This window comes from Gigantopelta aegis, chromosome 4 (assembly GCF_016097555.1).
Source record: "Gigantopelta aegis isolate Gae_Host chromosome 4, Gae_host_genome, whole genome shotgun sequence".
Lineage (NCBI taxonomy): Eukaryota > Metazoa > Mollusca > Gastropoda > Neomphalida > Peltospiridae > Gigantopelta > Gigantopelta aegis.
Window position 1 is genome coordinate 105,354,060 of NC_054702.1, and position 21,624 is coordinate 105,375,683.

At 33.2% G+C, this 21,624-nt stretch overlaps 1 protein-coding gene across 1 annotated transcript; it reads left to right on the plus strand.

The window, feature by feature from the left end:
* Positions 1-420: 420 nt before the first annotated feature.
* Positions 421-21,372, plus strand: LOC121371662. The gene is made up of 5 exons (XM_041497723.1): positions 421-990; positions 9,976-10,525; positions 10,960-11,215; positions 13,917-14,042; positions 15,207-21,372. The coding sequence occupies exons 1-5, from the start codon at positions 518-520 to the stop codon at positions 15,416-15,418; spliced, it is 1,617 nt and encodes a 538-aa protein (XP_041353657.1). The 5' UTR covers positions 421-517; the 3' UTR covers positions 15,419-21,372.
* Positions 21,373-21,624: the final 252 nt, after the last annotated feature.

Below are 21,624 nucleotides of genomic sequence, written 5' to 3' on the forward strand. Positions count from 1 at the left end.
ACACACACACCCCCCCCCCCCCCCCAGTCAGGTCAGGCCACCGATCTTATCGAAGGTCGGACTCGCGGTGGGCGTGTTCGAAACCCTAGTGGTATATGGGCACGTTAAACTAGTTATCATCATCATCACAACACTAATGGGGGCGGCGTCGGGTCATGCTTTTAAGTTCTACAGAAACTTTAATTTCCAACCTCCTCCCCTTTGCACACACGCCTCGTTTCACATAAATTTTATCTGTAAGAAAATTTACTAAACCATGTATGTATGTTTTATTTCCATTTAGTTTCCGCCTAGAACCGGGAAACATTTATGAAAATTACGTTTTGATTAATGAAAACACGTTTCTCAAAGTTTGTCATCGCGACTGCAGAACCCGGAAGTTGATGTCACATGACCTCTGGTAAACATGGATGACAACAGAGAATGAGAAAGTCTGAAGACGTGATCCAGCTGTGGACATGCTTTTACGCGGTTTAGAGAAGTGTGGTCGGCATGGTTAAGCATCAGGGTGGTAATTATGGAAATACACATAAACATAATTTATATTATTCTCTGTTTGTGTCCGTCTGTCTGTCAAGGCTTACATTTACAAGGAAAATGGAAAACGTCCAATTTTTTCCTCTTTCTAACAAAATTTGGATTTCAGAAAACGGACCCAGAAAAAATGGTTCACACACAAGGGGTGATATATGGAAATATAACCACAAACGCAAACTTTACCACAAATCTACAGCTTGTTGTAGTAGATAGTGAATATTTTATTCAGTTTTATGGTAACAGGACGTTGCGAGCCAGTGAAGCCTGTCCCAATATGTTCAGTAAAATAGACATGTTAGCTTTTGATTCAGTGTGTTCTCCAAGAGGGGTGGAGGATTTCCTGCGAAAAGTACCCTGTAAAAAGGGAGGGTTGTGTGAGGATGAAGATAACCCGACCAATGTGATTCACGGCTATCAGTTTACTTACAAGGTCCGAGACACTGAACGACCCAGGTGAGTGTCTTTCTTCCTTTTCTTCATTCACCCACCCATCCATGCACACACCCATTCATTCTTTCATCCATTCTTTGGTCATTCATTCATTTATTAATTTTATAGTTATTTACAGGATAATTTATTTCCTTGTTCCATTAATAATTTCATTTAATTAGCCATCCTCTGAATTAAATTTTTTTTGTCTAAAAACATAGACTGATTCTGATCTTTTTTTCTTTTTTTTTAAATTGTTCTACATAATAGAAGAGATATATAGATATATTTAATACACCATCTTCCATCTTATTTTTTCTATTCTTCATTGATGTAATCAGTGTATGCCTGTAGGTTTCTTACCAAAACTAGTCTTTTCTCTACATATGTGTACTGAACAGTGCTTTTTCACCAATCTCATTTCTAGCACGAAAATAAATATTGTTTAAAAAAAGATCATGTCATCAATTCATAAATTTCTTTAAAGCCTCTGTCCTTAGTTTCCGAGGTGCATACCCTTTCAATTTTACTTAAAATGTGTGCAATACAAACACCAGGTTGACCAAAATGACATTTTGTGTAATTTAATGATTAAAAAAGCAGTAATAGCTGAAAATAGTGTTGGAATCAGTTGGAACTTCGTCATTGGTTGGCACCAAGTGATCAAATTTCAATTACACATTTGGTTAGAATTTATAAATGTAAGAAGACTGAGTTACAAGGACCAAATGCCTATTGTCATTTCACCGAGATCTAAAGTCTAGCCTCAACATATTTATATCAATTCCAATAAATTAAATCAAAACTGGAGGAACAATTACAGTTAACATAATCCCACACAGTCAGTTATATGAATTTTTTATTTAATTAATCATCACATCGGTAGCTCTTAAACTGATCAGTTGTTGATTATAATATTTCATTGGAACATCAGTAGCTGAAAGTATTTTACGCTGTACATAATACTATAACTAGGCTAAATGCCTTTAATGCAGTGTTTAACAGGATGATTTTGTCCTTTCCTTCCTTTGCTTTTTCTTCTTTCTTTCTTTCATTCATTCATTCTTTCATTCTTTCATTCATTCTTCCAGAGCCCCATGACTTAAATGCATATAGTATATACACCAAATGCTGTCAGGGCTAGCTCTGGCACTCACCAAATTCTTTGTGTCAGAATCAGCTTTAGGTTACTCTTTGAAAAATATTTTTCAAATAACTCTTAGAACTAGTGTGTACAATCTAGTGTAATATGCCTGTTGAACTAACAGTCTGAGTAGATTGCTGATTTCGAATCCATGACGTTTTGCCCCCATGTACCAGTTCGTCCCCAAGTCGATTCGCCCCCCCAACCATTTGTCACTTCGCCCCCAACTCCCAATTATTTGTTACTTGTAAATAATTATTTTACTGTTTCTTTAGAGGCATGTTAAAGTGTGTGTGTGTGTGTTATATAAAGTGTTTCATAAAATTAAAAAGAGCATTTTTACACATATAAACCACATTATCAACATTTATTAAAATATAGGATCTGTTTTATGAATAAAGAAATGATTTGAGTAAAAAGAATTATGAGTATCAACAAACTATCACAAACAAAACGAAATAAACCTCCACCTTATTTGATTTTAAAACAATGGTTAATCAGCTATGTAACCGTGATGCTGATTATGCATCTTCGGCTAACACCTTTGAACCGCAATTTGATATGTCCTCTACTGGTGAGCATTATTCTAATTGAGGGATTATTGCATGGGTTCTTTTGGCATTCACGTCGACACAGTGGTATCTTTATGGGGGCGAACTGGTTATGCACGTGGGGGCGAACAGACCTGGTTGCAAACTGGCTTGAGGGCGAAACGTCTAGTACCCGCTGATTTCTAGGGCTTAAATTAAACAAATAAAATTGTTGTGATTTTAAATAAGTAATTTTTGTAAAAAATAAACACAATGATAGTTTTTTTTGTGTACATGTAATCATACTTTATCAATTTGTTTCAATAAATTTTAATAAACAAGAATGAAAGTGAATGAAAAAATCTTAAGATGCTGGACGTTTCAATAATCAAGATAAACACTATCCAACTGTTCCTGTGTGACTGGATATCTTTTTATTGTCGGTTAGTTTTGGTTCCATGTTAAACCCTAATGTCATAATATACAATTAACTTTGGTGGCAGTATTTAATATCTGGGTATTCCTGTATTACTGTTAATAATTTCCAATGTTAAACCACATTATTTGATCCAGCTAGTCGTGAATTTTGTTATCTTGATTAAGTTAGATTTAACAGTTTATACCTCAGTACACTGTGGAAATAATAGGATTAACATTCTTGAAAAGCTTACCTACTTTAATTGTTGACTGTATTGCTTTGCTGCATTCTGTGTTGAGTAGTATTTAATTGGGTGTGACCTAGATCTTATATTTTTAAAATGTAGCATGCTGTATTATTGTGATATAGTATGTGTAGTGTCAGTGCAGTTCTGTTTAATTTAAATTTAATTTTAAAATATTAATTTAAAAGCATTTAATTTAATTTAAAAACATTAAATTTAATGTTTTAAAATTTAATTTAATAAAAAAAATATTGAATTTTTTTTTTTTTAATTTAATTTAATTCAAAAACATTTAATTTAAATGAAATAAAAATAATCTCATTTGGATATATGGGTGATACACATGTACGTGTATATTTATCCTTTGTCAATCACTAGCATATAATTAAATATTCCACAACCAGAAGATGGCAACACAATGAAACTACCTATGCATACAAAGTCCATTAATTGCCATCCTTTCTTGTCTAATATTTCAATTTTAGCATTAGTTAAAAATATAAAATGTTCAAGTGTACCACACCAGGCATGTAACTGTACATAATTAACTTACTTTGAGCTTTATGTTTTTATTTATCCAACTAGAAATTAGAATTCTTATTCATGTATGCTGGTCTGAACATCCAGCCCAGGCAAGTTTTAAGGGATTAGCAGGGTTCGATCTTAACGGGCACCCGATTGCCCCTGGCGACTGAAAATACAGACAGGCAAGTCAAACCCATGTCCCAGGTTGCCTGCTTGGTGACAAAAATATTTATTGACAGTCAGTGATAGAAATAAGAAAAAAAATTCACTTGTCCACCTGACAAGTATACCACAAAATCTACTTGTCCGCCAACATTTCCACTTGTCCATCTATTTAGGACAGGAAGTGGATGCAGCAGGAAAAGTTAAAGCCCTAGGCTTTTCTTTTTAAACCAGTTCGCTTGTTACTCTTCACTTCAGATTGCATGTAATTTCGTGACTCAGGTGTAATTGTATAAAAAAATTTTTACAGTCGAGATAGTTTCAGCATAAAAACAAAAAGTCATAAAAAAATTAGTGTTTTTGTTTAGGATTCAGTGAAAACCAGTTAAATTGTTCTCAAGCACATTCCCTTCAGAACACATCACTGGTTTTCAACTTTCACTTTCAGCTGAAGGCCTGGAAATAATTGTTTGGCGGTGCTTTTCGAAATGACCTGTCATAAATGAAAATGTGCCTGTCACAAAATGTTAAAATAAATTAATGTCACTGTTGTCCTTTATTGATCATGTATTGTTACATATACTAGTACATACAATTTTACATGATGCATTGAATCTCCTCTAACAGTAGCCTAAACCCATGGGCCAAATTGGGCCCACTAAGTTTGATGGGTATCCAGTTTACAGGGGGATTGAGGTAAAAGTCTTTGTTGTATTCTGTTTACTGTTAAATATGGAAAAAGTAATAAAACTGTTAAATAACAACTACACTCAAATGTGGATAAAATGATGCAATTTAAAAGTAATAACACTGTTAAATAACAACTACACTCACATGTGGATAAAATGATGCAATTTAAAAGTAATAACACTGTTAAATAACAACTACACTCAGATGTGGATAAAATGATGCAATTTAAAAGTAATAACACTGTTAAATAACAACTACACTCAGATGTGGATAAAATGATGCAATTTAAAAGTAATAAAACTGTTAAATAACAACTACACTCAAATGTGGATAAAATGATGCAATTTAAAAGTAATAACACTGTTAAATAACAACTACACTCAAATGTGGATAAAATGATGCAATTTAAAAGTAATAACACTGTTAAATAACAACTACACTCACATGTGGATAAAATGATGCAATTTAAAAGTAATAACACTGTTAAATAACAACTACACTCAAATGTGGATAAAATGATGCAATTTAAAAGTAATAACACTGTTAAATAACAACTACACTCAAATGTGGATAAAATGATGCAATTTAAAAGTAATAACACTGTTAAATAACAACTACACTCACATGTGGATAAAATGATGCAATTTAAAAGCACTTAGCTAGGTAAGTGGGTGTGCGTTTTCATCATCAAACAATTTGACATTTTGTCGGACTTTTGACATGTTGCAATTTCATTTGAAAATGAAATACAGTCGATATCTTTTCACAAATCAAAGCCGAAAACTATATTTTGTTAAATATAACATTAAAAACGTAACAACTAAAAAATAAAATTGACGATTGTCCGGTCACTGCGGAAAGGCCTATGAGATGTAAACTAATTTCAATCACGTTCGCAACTTAAATAACTTTACAATAACAAAACTAGTGATAAACATAATCAATATGGTGTACTTTACTTACTTCAAAATAAACGTTTCCATTTAACTTTGGTTGGTTAATTGACATTTGTCAAAAACACAGCACAAGCTGAAGTGAAGATACCGTAGTGACAACTAACCCGGAGTCTCGTCCAAGGTAATATTCTGCCATAAATGATGACTGCTACCTACGGGACCGTGTGGTGTACAATTTACACTAAATAAACACAATGGAACTAGATGATTTGTCCACTGTTCAGTTTAGAAGGATAAGCCAAAACATTAATTTAAAGGATGTGTTGGTCATAAAGCCATTCGCAATGCATAGGGCGTCCTTGGGTCTATTAATAGACATGGGAAACTCTTTTTCCTGGAAAATGCCAAGGGGTTCTAGTAACAGTTCAAGTAGCACGTGCATGATATGGTTAAAAAACCCCACCAAAAAACCCTTTAAATATGCATTTTAAAATGCACTACATCGCAGTGCTTCAACACCGAAATATTTATTCTTAATATTAATTTTGTGATTACCAAAGTTTGCAAATGACACATTTGTACCGGGCAATTTCCATGTAGGAACAATATCTGGAGTGGGGGGATGGACACAACTGGTTACTTCTATGGTGGGAAGACAAGCCATATTTATTTATATATATAGAACGGATTATTGTAAAAAAATTAACAAGAAACCACGTGATCGGGCTTATTTTTAAATAACTTATTTAATAAAATTTAATGCAGATATATATATATGTAAATATAACTTACACCTAAATAATGAAATAATAAATGTTAAGTAATATGTTTTTAATCTAAGATTAACCCGTCTAACAGGTTTTTGTTTTATCACATTACCAATAATGTAATCAGTAATTCACAAAAATCAAAGGAAAGCTCATTTTCACATTTGTGGTAAACAGGCAGTTACTTTGTTTTAAACTAAAACTATAAAACAGTAAACTTTTTTTTTCTTTTTTAAATACGAATGGTATCGAATATAATTCGTCGATCAAATAAATTATTTATGTCACCCGAGATGTTCCGAGTGGGGAATTCGGAACTGAAAGATATTCCAAATATTCACAAACGAAGACTATTATGTTATCAAGACCATGTTTATTTAACTCTCAAACCACAATATTTGTATAACATTTTGCGATGAGACACCGTTGATTTCGTTGTTTTTTTTTTTTGTTTTTTTTTTAAGTACAACAAATTGCTGAAAATTATGATACTGTTTTGTAAAAAAAATATTTTACTTGTCCACCAGATAACCACTAAGGTAAATTATGCTTGTCCGAGTAAATTTTCACTTGTTGGAACAAACGGGCAAGTGCTTATTTCAAATGCTGGTTAATATATTTAAAATCACTAATGTGTAATTCACAAATATTATACGTCATCAGCTTAAACTGCTGTAAATAATGTTCTTTTCATGGGCATGTTAGCACATTTTGTTTTACATCCTGGTATAACTGTCCTGTCACTTCATGTCCGACTTTGCTAGATGTGATTTTTATTATTACACTTTGTGTCATTTCTAGATAATAAAATGTTGGGTTTTAAGAAAAATTTATTCAGAAGGGCACCAGGTACGGCAGCGGAAATTTTTTCTTGCCGTCGATACTGTAAGATTTTAGGAGCATAACTGAAAGTAAGGAGGTCACCAACAGCAATTGCTGTCAGTGCTGTGGTGAAATTTGAACCCTGCAACAACAACAAAACAAAACAAAAAACAAAGACAAATAAAAAACACCTTCTACAAACATCTACCCACTCCCCCATATTTTTGTAGTTTGTTGAAGCAGGGGTATTACTATTATACCCAGTTGTTAAATAAATTAGTGGTGGTTGGATACAGGACTATTCATTTGAAATAAATATTATTCCCTTTCATTTCTGCATATATTGGTATATTCCACAGCACTCAGACTACTTGTCTTGAAAATGCTGCAAGATACAGATACATAGAATATATTATTATAATACATATATATTTAAGCTGAAACAAGCGAATCTTTTGGATGGGCAAGTGGAAAAATATTATGGGCAAGTAAGAATGCTAAATAATTTTTCAACCCCTATAATGTAATATGTGCAGAGAACAGTTTACCTCAAAACTGGTATAAAATATGACAAACATTATTGGTCTATGGCAAACGGTTTGCTACTTAATATTGTTTACATACATTTACCCTGTACGTGCTGTATCATATTATGTAAATGCAGACCTACGTGTACAGCGTTCGAAATAAGCACTTGTCTGTTTGTCCTGACAGGTGAAAATCTGCTCGGACAAGCAAAATGTTCCTTGGTGGTAATCTGGTGGATAAATAAAAATGTTCAATGCAGTTTGTCCTTATAAAACAAATCATTTATTTATTTTCTGCTTATTTCCATCACTGAAGTACATGTAGGTGAAATTAAAGGATACTATTGTAATTTTAGAGCAAAGTCCAACTCACTAGATCATATGACTAAGGTTCTGTCAAAATTAATTCCCACATCATATGGCAGATCAGGTTAAATGTGTAATACATACATTGTATTTGGTATTACATTGTATTTGGTATTACATAATTAAAATCATTAACAAACATTTAGTGCATAATTCAGATTAACAAAAAAAACACCCCAAAAAACAAACGACAACAACATTTTGTCTTTATCTTTCTTTTATCATGTCTGTAGTATGGTGCATGTAAAAGATTTCTTGCTACTAATGATAAAAATGTACCAGGTTTTCTCTTTAAGACTGTATATAAAAAATTACCAAATATTTGCCAATGATTACTAAATCAATGTGCTCTAGAGCCAGTAGAGGTGTCGCTAAACAAAACAAACTCTTTTTAAACAATATGTATTCAATGAAAAGAAAGAAATATGTATTCAATGAAAAGAAAGAAATGTGTGTTAAACACATTTGAACATGTTTTAACTACAGATATTTGATATTTAGCATATGGTTAGTTTGACATTTGGTTGAGAGAAACCAAGGAAACCCACTTCTGACATGGGCTACCATAAAGTAGCAAGGGATATTTTATATGTACTTTTCCATAGACGGAACAGTACATACCACAGCCTTTGATGTATCAGTCATGGGGCACAGGTTGTTAAAGCCGAGTCCATTAAAGGTGATTGATCCTGGGACTTATTGCACCCCAGGCATTGAGTTACATCCTGCCCCTTAATTTGTATGAATTACTTTACTAAATACTAACTGCCAACACCCAACAGACATACTGCCGTAATGGTGGAATGGGTTGCAGAAAACCAAGCTGGTCTTATTTATAACATTTTGTGAAACTTAACATCTGTGTACTTTTATGACTATGAGTATTGCAGTTTTGTATAATTCATTATTTTCATTAGCTACTCCCAGAATATCTGCTTGGAACGACTTCCAGTTCTGTTTCAGGTATGCACATACAGCAGAATACACAATGTAACAAAATCAATAAAGATTCTTAACTCTCTGTGGAATGTTCACTGCCATTTCTTTGTCTATGTGTAATTAATTCATGCATTAGGTACACAGGAGAAGTGTTTCACTTCATTTTAGAGGCCTAATTTACTAAACTCTTGCAACTTTGTGATCTTGCAAAACGACATGCAAGGACGATGCCATTCTTATTTATGTTATTATGTTTTGTGAATTAGACAAAGCTCTCTTGAGTTCTCTTAAACAATATCATATCATATCTTTACAAGTCTTTTTACATTACACTTAGAGATCACAAAGTTGCTAAAGTTCAGTGAATTAGGCCCCTGGCTTGATGCCTCTATGAGAGGTGAGCAGTGGCTCACTCTCACCTCACACTCGCCCAAAGCTGGGAAGTGGGGAATGTTTCTGCACTTGACTTTCATCATTCAGGGCTTTAGATTACATCAAAGTCACTACGGTAAAGGGTGTGCCCAAAATAAGTATGCCCAAGAATTGTGCCCAAAATAACTATAAACATATTGACTACTAAACAATTTCAACTGAAAAAAACTACTGAAATATTAAGCTTAAAGTAGCTTGAAAGAACTAAAAGTGCATGTCTGAATATTTACAACCCTTCAACTTGCTTCCATTTCATATAATGTGCTTTTTAAAGATTTCGCTATGCTCAGAACAATTAAAAAAATATATATATGCTGTGCCCAAATTAGTGAGATCTAAAGTCCTGTCATTTTACTTTATAATTTATGTTATAGATGTATTTTAAATTTCTGACCTGGAATTAATATATTATTAGCAGGAAGGCACTGGATTGATCTTCTGGTTGAGAGGCCTTTCCATTGTTAATACTGTTAGCTGTTTGTTACAATAATTGTAAGCATCCAAACTTAATAAACATTTAACTTTCCACTTTCATTTTTCATTTCAGATTTTGGTACATCAGTCTTGTGTCATGTTACCGTAACAACACACATGGACAGAAATGTCGGTGGTTACACAACCGAGACCAGCACATTTACCTAGATTATGACATCTGGCTGGTGAACGGCGACCCATCGGCCAAACATCTCAATCCGTTTGAACACCAGTTTTCCTTCGAACTCCACGACGTCTTCGAAATACATTTGATAGTCTTTAGCATATGCAGTTTGCTGTTTGCTGTGTGGATGTATCCCTTTTTAAAACAACGACACCAGATTACGAACATACTCACTTTAAGCATTGCCTCGGAGATTCTTGGAATCTTGTGTAACTTGATACATGTGACAGTATTCGCTTTTAATGGCTGGGGCATTTCGTGGCTGGGTGATGCGGGAGATTTCATTCTGCTTGTCTCCCAGTGTGTTTTTATGCTTTTTCTGTTCTTAGTTGCCAAGGGGTGGCAGATCACAAGCATCGAACTCAGTAGGAGAAAGATTTTGTTCTCATTGTGGGGCACATACACTCTTCTCAATCTTGTGCTGTTTATCTGGAATCTAGTAAGTCGTCAAGCCTCTCTTTTACTTTTTCATGTGCAACATTAAGTTGGACTTACAAAACAAATTGTTCCATCAATTGTGACTAGAGTTTTTTAATTGGGATATTAAATTATTTTATAAAGTCATACAAGTTTAAAAAGAAAAAGCTAAAAAAAAAGCTTTATAATAAGAATGTAAATTATTTCTGTGATGTTATGAACAAAACTCACCCCAAACCCAGGCATCTTCTCTTTTTTCTCTTTCTCTCCCCCTCCCCTCCCACCTTTGTAATATTGGTTACTTTGAGTATACTGTTAGTTAAATACTGAAATCCTAAGACCATAACTGAAAATAGTTTCTATATTGTAAAGTTAGTTTAGACAAGCACGTCTCTTCACAGATGCAAAATCACTTTAGATCCAAGTTCTAAATTACATTTCGGGTTTTTTATTCAGACTGAAGTGGACATGATCTCTAACACGGATGAGTGGCAGACGTACCCCGGCTACCTGACCCTGGCGTTCCGTCTGGTTGTCATGGTGTGGTTCATCGTGGAGCTGCGTCACACCTTCCACCAGGGCCTGCACCAGGATCGCCTTGACTTCTTTCAGCACTTCGGCGCCTTCTTCCTAGTCTGGTTCGTGTATCTGCCCGTGCTCGTCCTCATCTCCACTCAAATCTCAGCACTCTGGAGGTACAAGACTATTTTAAGTAAGTCAGATCTCAGCATTCTGGAGGTACAAGACTATCTTAAGTAAGTCAAATCTCAACACTCTGGAGGTACAAGACTATCTTAATTAAGTCAAATCTCAGCACTCTGGAGGTACAAGACTATCTTAAGTAAGTCAAATTGCAGCACTCCAGAGGTACAAGACTATCTTAAGTAAGTCAAATCTCAGTACACTGGAGGTACAAGACTATCTTAAATAAATCAAATCTCAGCACTCTGGCGGTAGAAGACTATCTTAAATAAGTCAAATTTAACTTCTCATAAAATAAATAGTTTGTAGTAAATTCTATAGTATTAAAAAAGCCATTCCCTGTGGGAAGGACTATAGAAAAACATTTCAGTACGACTTTTGCAATATATTTTTTGGTTGACTGAAGCACTTTTCCTTAATTTGATTAGTCAGATCTGACTGTCCAGTATTCTCTTGCTGAGAATCCAGCCCTCCATTCACCATCTGGTCCACCTCCCATCTTGGACACATGCAATGACCATCTTCTACAGAACTTAAGCTCACAACAGTCTCTCTTTTTGTAAGACATAGCCCAGTGGTAAAGACCTCGCCTAATATGCAGTCGGTTGGGATTGATCCCCATTGGGCTATTTCTTGTTCCATTCAGTGCATCAAAACTGGTATATCAAAGGCCATGGTATGTGCTATCCTGTCTGGGATAGTGTATATATAAAAGATCACTTACTACTAATTGAAAAAGGTAGCGGGTTTCCTCTCTAAGACAGTATGTCAAAATTACCACATGTCTGACATCTAATGGCTGATGATTGATAAATCAATGTCCTCTAGCGGTGTTGATAAACAAAACAAGAAATTGTTGCCTGCCTCTCAGTAATGAATGCTGTTCATCTTGGGGAGGGGTGTGTTTTTTAAATCTTTGTGCAGTCATAATTAGTTAGAAATTGGAATTTCATCATCAGTCATCGATTATCACATGGTTAGAATTACTGTAGAACCATTATGTATTGCATCATGAAAGTATTGTGAGATGCAAACAGTTGCCCAAACTATGTATAGAAAGTATTGCAATGTCAGCTGTTGCATACTGGTAGATTAAATGTATTACAATGTTAGCTGTTACTCAAAGATAGACAAAATTATTAAGTAACTCCAGACATGTTTTGTTTTCAGTTACAGTATTGAACTGAATGCTTACAAGCTGTGTGTGACACATGTTGTTTCAATTGATATGAATAGGCTTATTTGCTACATGTAACATACCGAAAGTTTACTGAGTGGTATGTTGACATTTCAAAAATGTCTGTTGACTTAGAAGTCTGTGTAATGAAACCATTTCATGGTCGGTGGATTGTAACAGGCCCATATTAGACAATTGTCATGACAAAGGAACAATTATACTTGGCTAGCTTTGTGTGTTTTTCTTGTTCTGATTTTCGTTCTAGCCAGTGCACCATGACTGGTATGTTTATGGGATGGTGCATATAAAAGATCCCATGCTACTAATGGAAAAATGTAGCGGGTTTAAACTATATGTAAAAATTACCAAATGTTTGACATCCTATAACTGATGATTAATAAATCAATATGCTCTAGTGGTGTTGTTAAACAAAACAAAACTTCAACTTTTTTTGTCTGATCTGAACTTGAGCCTAGAATTCACAAGGTGATAACTTTAAATGACATCACTTATTTACAGATAGCCTGTTTCCCAGACTTCATCATGGAAATTATTGATGGAAGGGATTAATTGCTCCCCTAATTTGGATAATGGGGATCCATTTAAGATACAATGAAACTTCTGTAAACCGGACACCATTGGGACCAATAAAAATGTCTGGTATTAATAGGAATCCGGTTAAATTATGTACTGGTTTTTAAAAAGGGACTCTGAAAAACGTCCGGTTTTGAGGGTATTCCGGTTTACAGAGGGTCCAGTTTTGAGAGGTTTCACTGTACATGTATTAGCCTATTGTTGAGATACCATGTTAATTCACATGGTAAGGGGAGCCAACAGTTAGTCTCCTTGAACTAGTTTGTTTTCTTTAAACATTGTTTTCTCCTTGAACTAGTCTCAGGGGAGGGAGCGAGAGTGATAGCAGCCCTTAAATGGCAAGCTCCGATTTCGTTTACTGAAAGTCACTATGTTATTGCATGAATAAAGTATTGCAGTCATTCAATTGTTTCGCAGTACTTTTTATTTGTAAAACTTTCATCATCTACAGTATATAAACTTAAGACAGATTTGTATTATTAGGACTACCCGGTATGCATCTGTTATTGTATTGCCTGTTCATTATCTGTTTTCTTTATGAACTCATGAAAAGAAATCCAAACCCAGCATATTTATGTCATTTCCATCATTAAAACTGTAAGAACAATTACAGTTAACATATTCTTGTAAGAACAATTACAGCTAACATATCCTTGTAAGAACAATTATAGTTAACATATCCACGTAAGAACAATTACAGTTAACATATCATTGTAAGAACAATTACAGTTAACATATCCTTGTAAGAGCAAGTGCAATTAACATATCCTTGTAAGAACAATTACAGTTAACATATCCTTGTAAGAATAGTTAGTTAACATATCCTTGTAAGAACAGTTACAGTTAACATATCCTTGTAAGAACAGTTACAGTTAATATATCCTTGTAAGAACATTTACAGTTAACATATGCTGTGTTATTAGATGTATTATTTTTGTAGGTATTTCGTATGCAGCCGATGTCCTGGCGTATGCTGTTTTGATTCACCTACTGTGGCCGGCTAGATCTGTGCTATACCTCATCAAGGGAGAGGTTCCACTGCCTACCTACGATCTTGAAATCACAGGTAACAAGAGTTATATACAAAAACAAATCTGAAATCACAGGTAACGTTGTTATATACAAAAACAAATCTGAAATCACAGGTAACATTGTTGTTATATACAAAAACAAATCTGAAATCACAGGTAACGTTATATACAAAACCAAATCTGAAATCACAGGTAACATTGTTGTTGTATACAAAAACAAATCTTAAATCACAGGTAACATTGTTGTTATATACAAAAACAAATCTGAAATCACAGGTAATGTTGTTATATACAAAAACAAATCTGAAATCACAGGTAACATTGTTATATACAAAAACAAATCTGAAATCACAGGTAACAGAGCTGTTATATACTGAAAAATCTGAAATAACAGGTAACAGAGTTGTTTTACTGAGAAAAATATGAAATCACAGGTAACGGTTGTTATATACCTAAAATATGAAATTATAAATAATAGAGTTGAGTTATAGAGAAAAATATGAAATCACGGGTAGCAGAGTTGTTTTATTTTTTAAAAATCACAGTTAAAAAGAGATATTATAAACCAAAAAATATAAAACCACAGGTATTAGAGTTGTTTTATAGAGAAAATTACGAAATCACAGGTAACAGTTGGCTTGAAAAGATAACCTGTGTTTAGTTCTTCACTTTTGTCAGATGTTTGCATTTATTAATTTTGTTTTCATTGATCAGTCAATTTAAAAATATTAAATATTTTACCACTTCAGAGCTTTACAGAAAACATTACAGGTAGTAAACAGATTATTAAAAGAGAAATTTGATCAATATTTAATTTAATATCAGTGTAATGAATTTAGAAATCTAATTGGAGTCAGATTGATATAAGATATCAGAAAGTTATACTTCTTATTGGTTATTTACTATTCAATCTTTAACACCTCTTCCCCTCCCTTACTCCCTCCCATCCTGGAATTGCCCACTGATGATGCCAGAGGTTAAATCTAGGATGGGCATGCCTGAACCTATTTTTGGATATGGGTAAGTAAAAAGAGTTCCCGCACCCATATTCAGTCTTTCTAGCTAGCATTGCTAATGATTAAATACAGTACTAGTCCTATATTTCCATTTGTATGTTTTGTTAGATAGTTCTATTGTTGATTTGAGAGAGGAAACTGACAAAGAGAGTAAGTGAAATGAAATGTCTGATTTTATTCCAGGTCTTCTTGATGATCTGCAGGAAACAAACATCTTTAACAAGAGCAATGTTGTAATGGAAGGACAGGATTTTAATTCCGATGATGAACTTTTTGGAAAAATTTCAAATAAGAAGATTGATAAGAAAGGGGAGAGATTTCAGAATGGAATCATAGCAAATGGCGGCCTCAATCACGTTGATGGGGTGGCTGTGATCAATGAGTCCATGTTGTAGAATATTTAACGTGCTTCCATTTCGTGTCATGTTCAAGTCCAGAGAGAAATAATTTTCAATTATCACGAGCTTTAAGGAGTGACAGTAAACATTATTTCACAAGGGACATAAACATGATACAAAATGGTAGCAAGTTTAATATCCTATTTATTACCCGTCATCGATTTCAGTTTATATCACTGAACTTGTTTGTAAGGACATGGTGCGCCAATTGTATGACGCCGAAGTGTTACGTTCCACTTGACGTTCTAGTGGGATGTAACTCTTTGACATGAACCAAGATGTTTTTAACCATATGGGTAATAATTGGTATTAAGACATGGCCATTACAAAAGTACTTTGAAAAGTATTGAACAAATCGTCAACCACATTTTGCTCATTTTTACCTAGCGAAAGTATTCCAATTATTGTAGGGATTGGGTGTGGGTTATTATTATTATCTTGTTTTTGGCAATAGATCCTGTTTCCCATTTCTATTTCTAACATTCCATTATTTCAATAATTGATGTACTATTAATTACAGCACGAGATAAATATATTATTAATGTTATTTTATATGTTATTTTATATAATGGTAACAGGTAGAGTTGCTGTTACCAGTTTTTTTCTTTTACTACTTTCCAAATTTTTTATTTTTTTATTTTTTAATCCATGACCTTTGTGTTATTACTTAATTCCTATTAAGAGATTATTGTGCACGGACAGTTTTATCACAGTAAAATCATATTGTAAATTTCACCATTTGCATATTTCAGTTTACTTGTGGAGAAGAGTTACCTCCCATATTTCATATACTTTTTAAAAATATGGACCAGTTATTGACATTATTTGTGAGACTTAATTTTAATTCATATTCCACTGAAGTAAAATAATAATTAATCAGACATCTTTTATATTGTTTTATAAGTAATGATCTTATTTTGTTTAAAGTTCCAAATGTAACCTATAAATTGTTCTTACATGTGCAGTGATGAAAGTGGGTTAAGAAAACAAATCTTTTAATTTTAATATCAGCGGTTGGGTACTGAGACTGGCCTAGGGTTGTACAATGGTCTATAATGGTAACTCAATTCAGAATGTAGACGGATGTGAGCCGAAACCATACTGGAAGTTTTAATATCAGCGGTTGGGTACTGAGACTGGCCTAGGGTTATACAATGGTCTATAATGGTAACTCAATTCAGAATGTAGACGGATGTGAGCCGAAACCATACTGGAAGTTTTAATATCAGCGGTTGGGTACTGAGACTGGCCTAGGGTTATACAATGGTCTATAATGGTAACTCGATTCAGAATGTAGACGGATGTGAGCCAAAACCATACTGGAAGTTTTAATATCAGCGGTTGGGTACTGAGACTGGCCTAGGGTTGTACAATGGTCTATAATGGTAACTCAGTTCAGAATGTAGACTGATGTGAGCCGAAACCATACTGGAAGTTTTAATATCAGCGGTTGGGTACTGAGACTGGCCTAGGGTTGTACAATGGTCTATAATGGTAACTCAGTTCAGAATGTAGACGGATGTGAGCCGAAACCATACTGGAAGTTTTAATATCAGCGGTTGGGTACTGAGACTGGCCTAGGGTTATACAATGGTCTATAATGGTAACTCCATTCAGAATGTAGACGGATGTGAGCCGAAACCATACTGGAAGTTTTAATATCAGCGGTTGGGTACTGAGACTGGCCTAGGGTTATACAATGGTCTATAATGGTAACTCAGTTCAGAATGTAGACGGATGTGAGCCGAAACCATACTGGAAGTTTTAATATCAGCGGTTGGGTACTGAGACTGGCCTAGGGTTATACAATGGTCTATAATGGTAACTCAGTTCAGAATGTAGACTGATGTGAGCCGAAACCATACTGGAAGTTTTAATATTAGCGGTTGGGTACTGAGACTGGCCTAGGGTTGTACAATGGTCTATAATGGTAACTCAATTCAGAATGTAGACGGATGTGAGCCGAAACCATACTGGAAGTTTTAATATCAGCGGTTGGGTACTGAGACTGGCCTAGGGTTATACAATGGTCTATAATGGTAACTCAGTTCAGAATGTAGACGGATGTGAGCCAAAACCATACTGGAAGTTTTAATATCAGCGGTTGGGTACTGAGACTGGCCTAGGGTTATACAATGGTATACAATGGTCTATAATGGTAACTCAATTCAGAATGTAGACGGATGTGAGCCGAAACCATACTGGAAGTTTTCAATGGAGAATACAGTAAATTTTGATAAACTGCGGAAAAACCAGAAACACTGTACAGAAACATCTGGAATTCAAATAAATCCACAAAACTTTCATCTTTGCATGTGGCTTCTCCATTTGGATGTTCTAGTGAACACATTGTTCTTCAGTTGTATAAAGTAGAATTAGTATTTAATTTATTCTAAATAATGATTGATTGATCTCATTGTCATGATTGAACTTGTAGCAAATATGTATTTGGAAAATGTAAAAAAAAGTTGGTTAAAGTGCTACCGAAATTGATACCTTGTACATTCCTTTGTCTATACACATCATACTGTTGAACAGAACAAAAAAACAAATATCAAAAACCTATAAAGCCAAAATAATTTTAGAAAGGAAACTTTTATGTGTGTTTTTATAAAACAAGAACTTGCTAAAGTTACAGAATTCATTATACAAAGCTACCTTCTAATAATTTTCCATACTATTTCTTCTTAAATATGTTTATTGCACAAAAATAATTATTTTAATGTGTCTGTAGATAAATTAAATGTTGCTATTACTCTGTGCTTCTTTTGCAGAACCAGCTAAAGATGTTTTTAATTGCAGTTATAAATAATTTATCTATCAGTGAACAGTACCATAAACAATGCAATAATATTGTCTTCAGTAACAGTGTGTGCTCCAAAAACGAGATGACATTAACAACTGATTCATGAACACCATCCCAACTCACTGTTTTTGTATTTTAAAACAATTAAAAATTCATTTTTTTTAATAATAATAAAACATCTCATTGCTAAGATAGTTGTGGTTTTATTAGTCTGAGAACTATTTATAGATCACCATATACATGTACTAAGACCTATTTGACCTTCATATTATTGTGACGTCGGCCTTTGCTAGATTACAACTCAAAATGACTTAATGTTATCAGTTTTTTCTCCACCAACTTGCAGTGCTGTTCATGAGTGATTTATTTGACATGACATATAACTATATGGTTGTGAATGTAGAATGTATCAAGTTTTTCAGGGTATTTCATGTTTTGGTGGAATCCTTGTTTTTAAAAATGTTTTTGGTTTTGTTTACCTTCACAAGTATTTCTATTGATTTTCTTTACACACACAGTCATGTTTTGATGGTGTCTTTCAATTTTTTTTCTTATTATTTTTTTGTGCACGAAGTCAACGATATGTATATTTTGCTTTTATTATTATATTTTTTAATGTCCTTTGTTATTTGCAAACATACATGTTTACATGTATATTGATTAGACTTAGATGGTATGCCATCACATTTGGGATTCCCCATCATTTTACAGTATAAATGTTACAATTACCATATATCTTCTGTAAGTTATTCATTTAATGTTTATAATGTTGAAATTTCGATTGTATTTCTTTATACTTTGTTCTTCCAACTATTCACTAGTAATACATAAAATAGCTCAAGAATCCAAGAAATATATTGTCCTCAATTTTAATCACATTTAAAACAGAAGAATAATTATAAAGAAATCAGTTTCACATCCATCATAATTAACATGTTTGTTGGAATATAAGTATAAACTAATGACCATTGGAACTAAATTTTAATATTCTTTGTTTGCCTTTACTGCACTGGCTCAGATAATATACTTACTGAACATATTGTCATGGCTCCCTAGAACCTTTATTATATTATACAACACAATCAACAATATTGTAAAATAATTTTTAAAATTGCATATAAAGGCTAACTATTGGATAAACAAACGTTTCTTTAGACTATGCAATGCTATACAGTACATGCATAATTTTCTTGGATCTTAGGTTATGAATGCTGCATTCAGCCTAGTTTCTTTAAAATACAAATTTTTAAAAAGTCATTTGTACTAGTTAATATCCAATTATAATCTTAATATTATAGGAAATATTTTCACAAGATTATAAATGTATATGTTGGGTGGGGGGAAATCTGGACATTTACAGTTCACCATTCTTAATGTAATAAATATATGATCTCAGTTTTTTTTGTTAATGATTTTTTTTTATCTTTACATATATTTTCTTAAATTCAGTTAATAAAACTACAGCTTTCATCTTTTGTGTATTTTGGATATGGATTTCATAAATTGTCCAATATTGCAATAATACTTTGTCAAAGGACAGAAAAAGCAAAATTTATACATTTACTTATTTACACAAACTGAACAAATATGAGTATAAATTATACTGACCTACAAATGAAGCCAACATTAACTGCAGTAGTTGGCAGATTATGCATGTCAAATGATATAACATAAAATATTTGTGCGCGACATGCATATACAAAAACCATTTATCTAAAACTATGTCTTCAATTTAGTTCATACAGTTGCCAAATGTTGATATCAAAATCTTGTGATTTATTTGTCGCTAATTGTTACTGTGAAAAATTCATGATTTATTTTAAAACACTTAAATTGTCTAAATTATTGTCTGCTAGAACCTTGGTGATTTTTTTTTAGTCATTATTGTTTAATATTCCGATTGCTGTGATATTGTCTATTGTTTATTGTCTTCTGTATGCATGTATGCTCTCAATGCTGTGTGTATGAAACTCAACTCTCGAGTGATCTTCATTTTCTTAGTCATACTTATCTAGGGTAGTTTTATCCAATGAAACATCTTGCATATGTATTTTGTCTTATCTTTTCAGCTATGTGAAATGTTTAATATACACTGAAAAATGTAAATGATTACAGCCTTATTTAGAGTTACTCTTAATTCTTTCATACACAAACTTTGATTATTATTGGTAAACCAAAAATAATAATTGCATGTGTACTACACTTAATGATATAAATACTTGTAGTTGATTATACATGACTAGTGAGAAAATTGTGTTCATTACATTTGGCATGTGGATAATAGTTTTTAGTATCCATACCTGGGGAAGGTTGTTAGGAATTATCTAATACACATGGGTCCATGTCATGGATCCATACAAGCCACAAATATCCACGCTTTGAAAAGATTATATCCAAATAAGGCTTTTTTGTAATTTTGAGTAGCGAGTTTACATACCAAATGATCAAAACGTAACTTTGTAGGACACCAATCTAGGAAAATAACCATGTATTTGAAACTGTTTGTGAAAGGCTGAGAACCCATTCTCGTCACACCACTATGCAAAATGTTCATGAACACATTCCCTGCACCAGAACAGTTTCAAATACACAGTAAGAGGATGTAGACATGGGTTTTTTATTACATGGCTTAGTAACTTTCTAAATGGCTACCTAAAGAAAAAGGTGTCCATTATAATAAAGTAGTCTGGTTTTGTTTAACTTGTTTTGAATGGTTTTAAAACGTTGCCAATATTTTAATCTTGAGATTAGTGTTAACATTGGTTAACATGTTACTGCAATTTTGTTTTTAATGTAACCAGTATTAAAAAAAAGAAAAAAAAAGATTTAAAAAAAAATGTTTCGGTGTAAATAAGTATCTTTTATATGTAAATTACAAACCTCATTTTAAAGTATTTTAATGTGTTAATGCCTCCAACTCGTACCGTAAATATGTATCTGAAGCCTGTTATGCTATAATATATCCACTTTTACCATATTGTATACTTAAAATATCTATTTCAAGTACATATGTTTGTGCCTGACGTGTTCGCGTTAAAATAATCCTGTGCATAATTATCATACAAGCAGTTGTGAAGTCATTATATTCCAGAGTTGTACAAATATGTTTGAAACATTAAATGCAATAATGGATATTTTTAACACATGACTGTGTCTGTTTTTCATTTTCTCATGTTCATGAATTGAAAGTGGGATATAACCTGGGTATGGACTACTTGCGAACCCAATAGTGATTTTCTTATCCTAGCCAATACTTCATGAATGTTGTATTGAGATATATGCCAAATTTCAGCAAAAATGCATCACCATGATCTTTTGCCATTTGTATCAGGCCTGTAGGAACAGTATGTGGAGAGGGCATAATCTCTTGTAGAGGGCACAAGCCATATTTTTTATA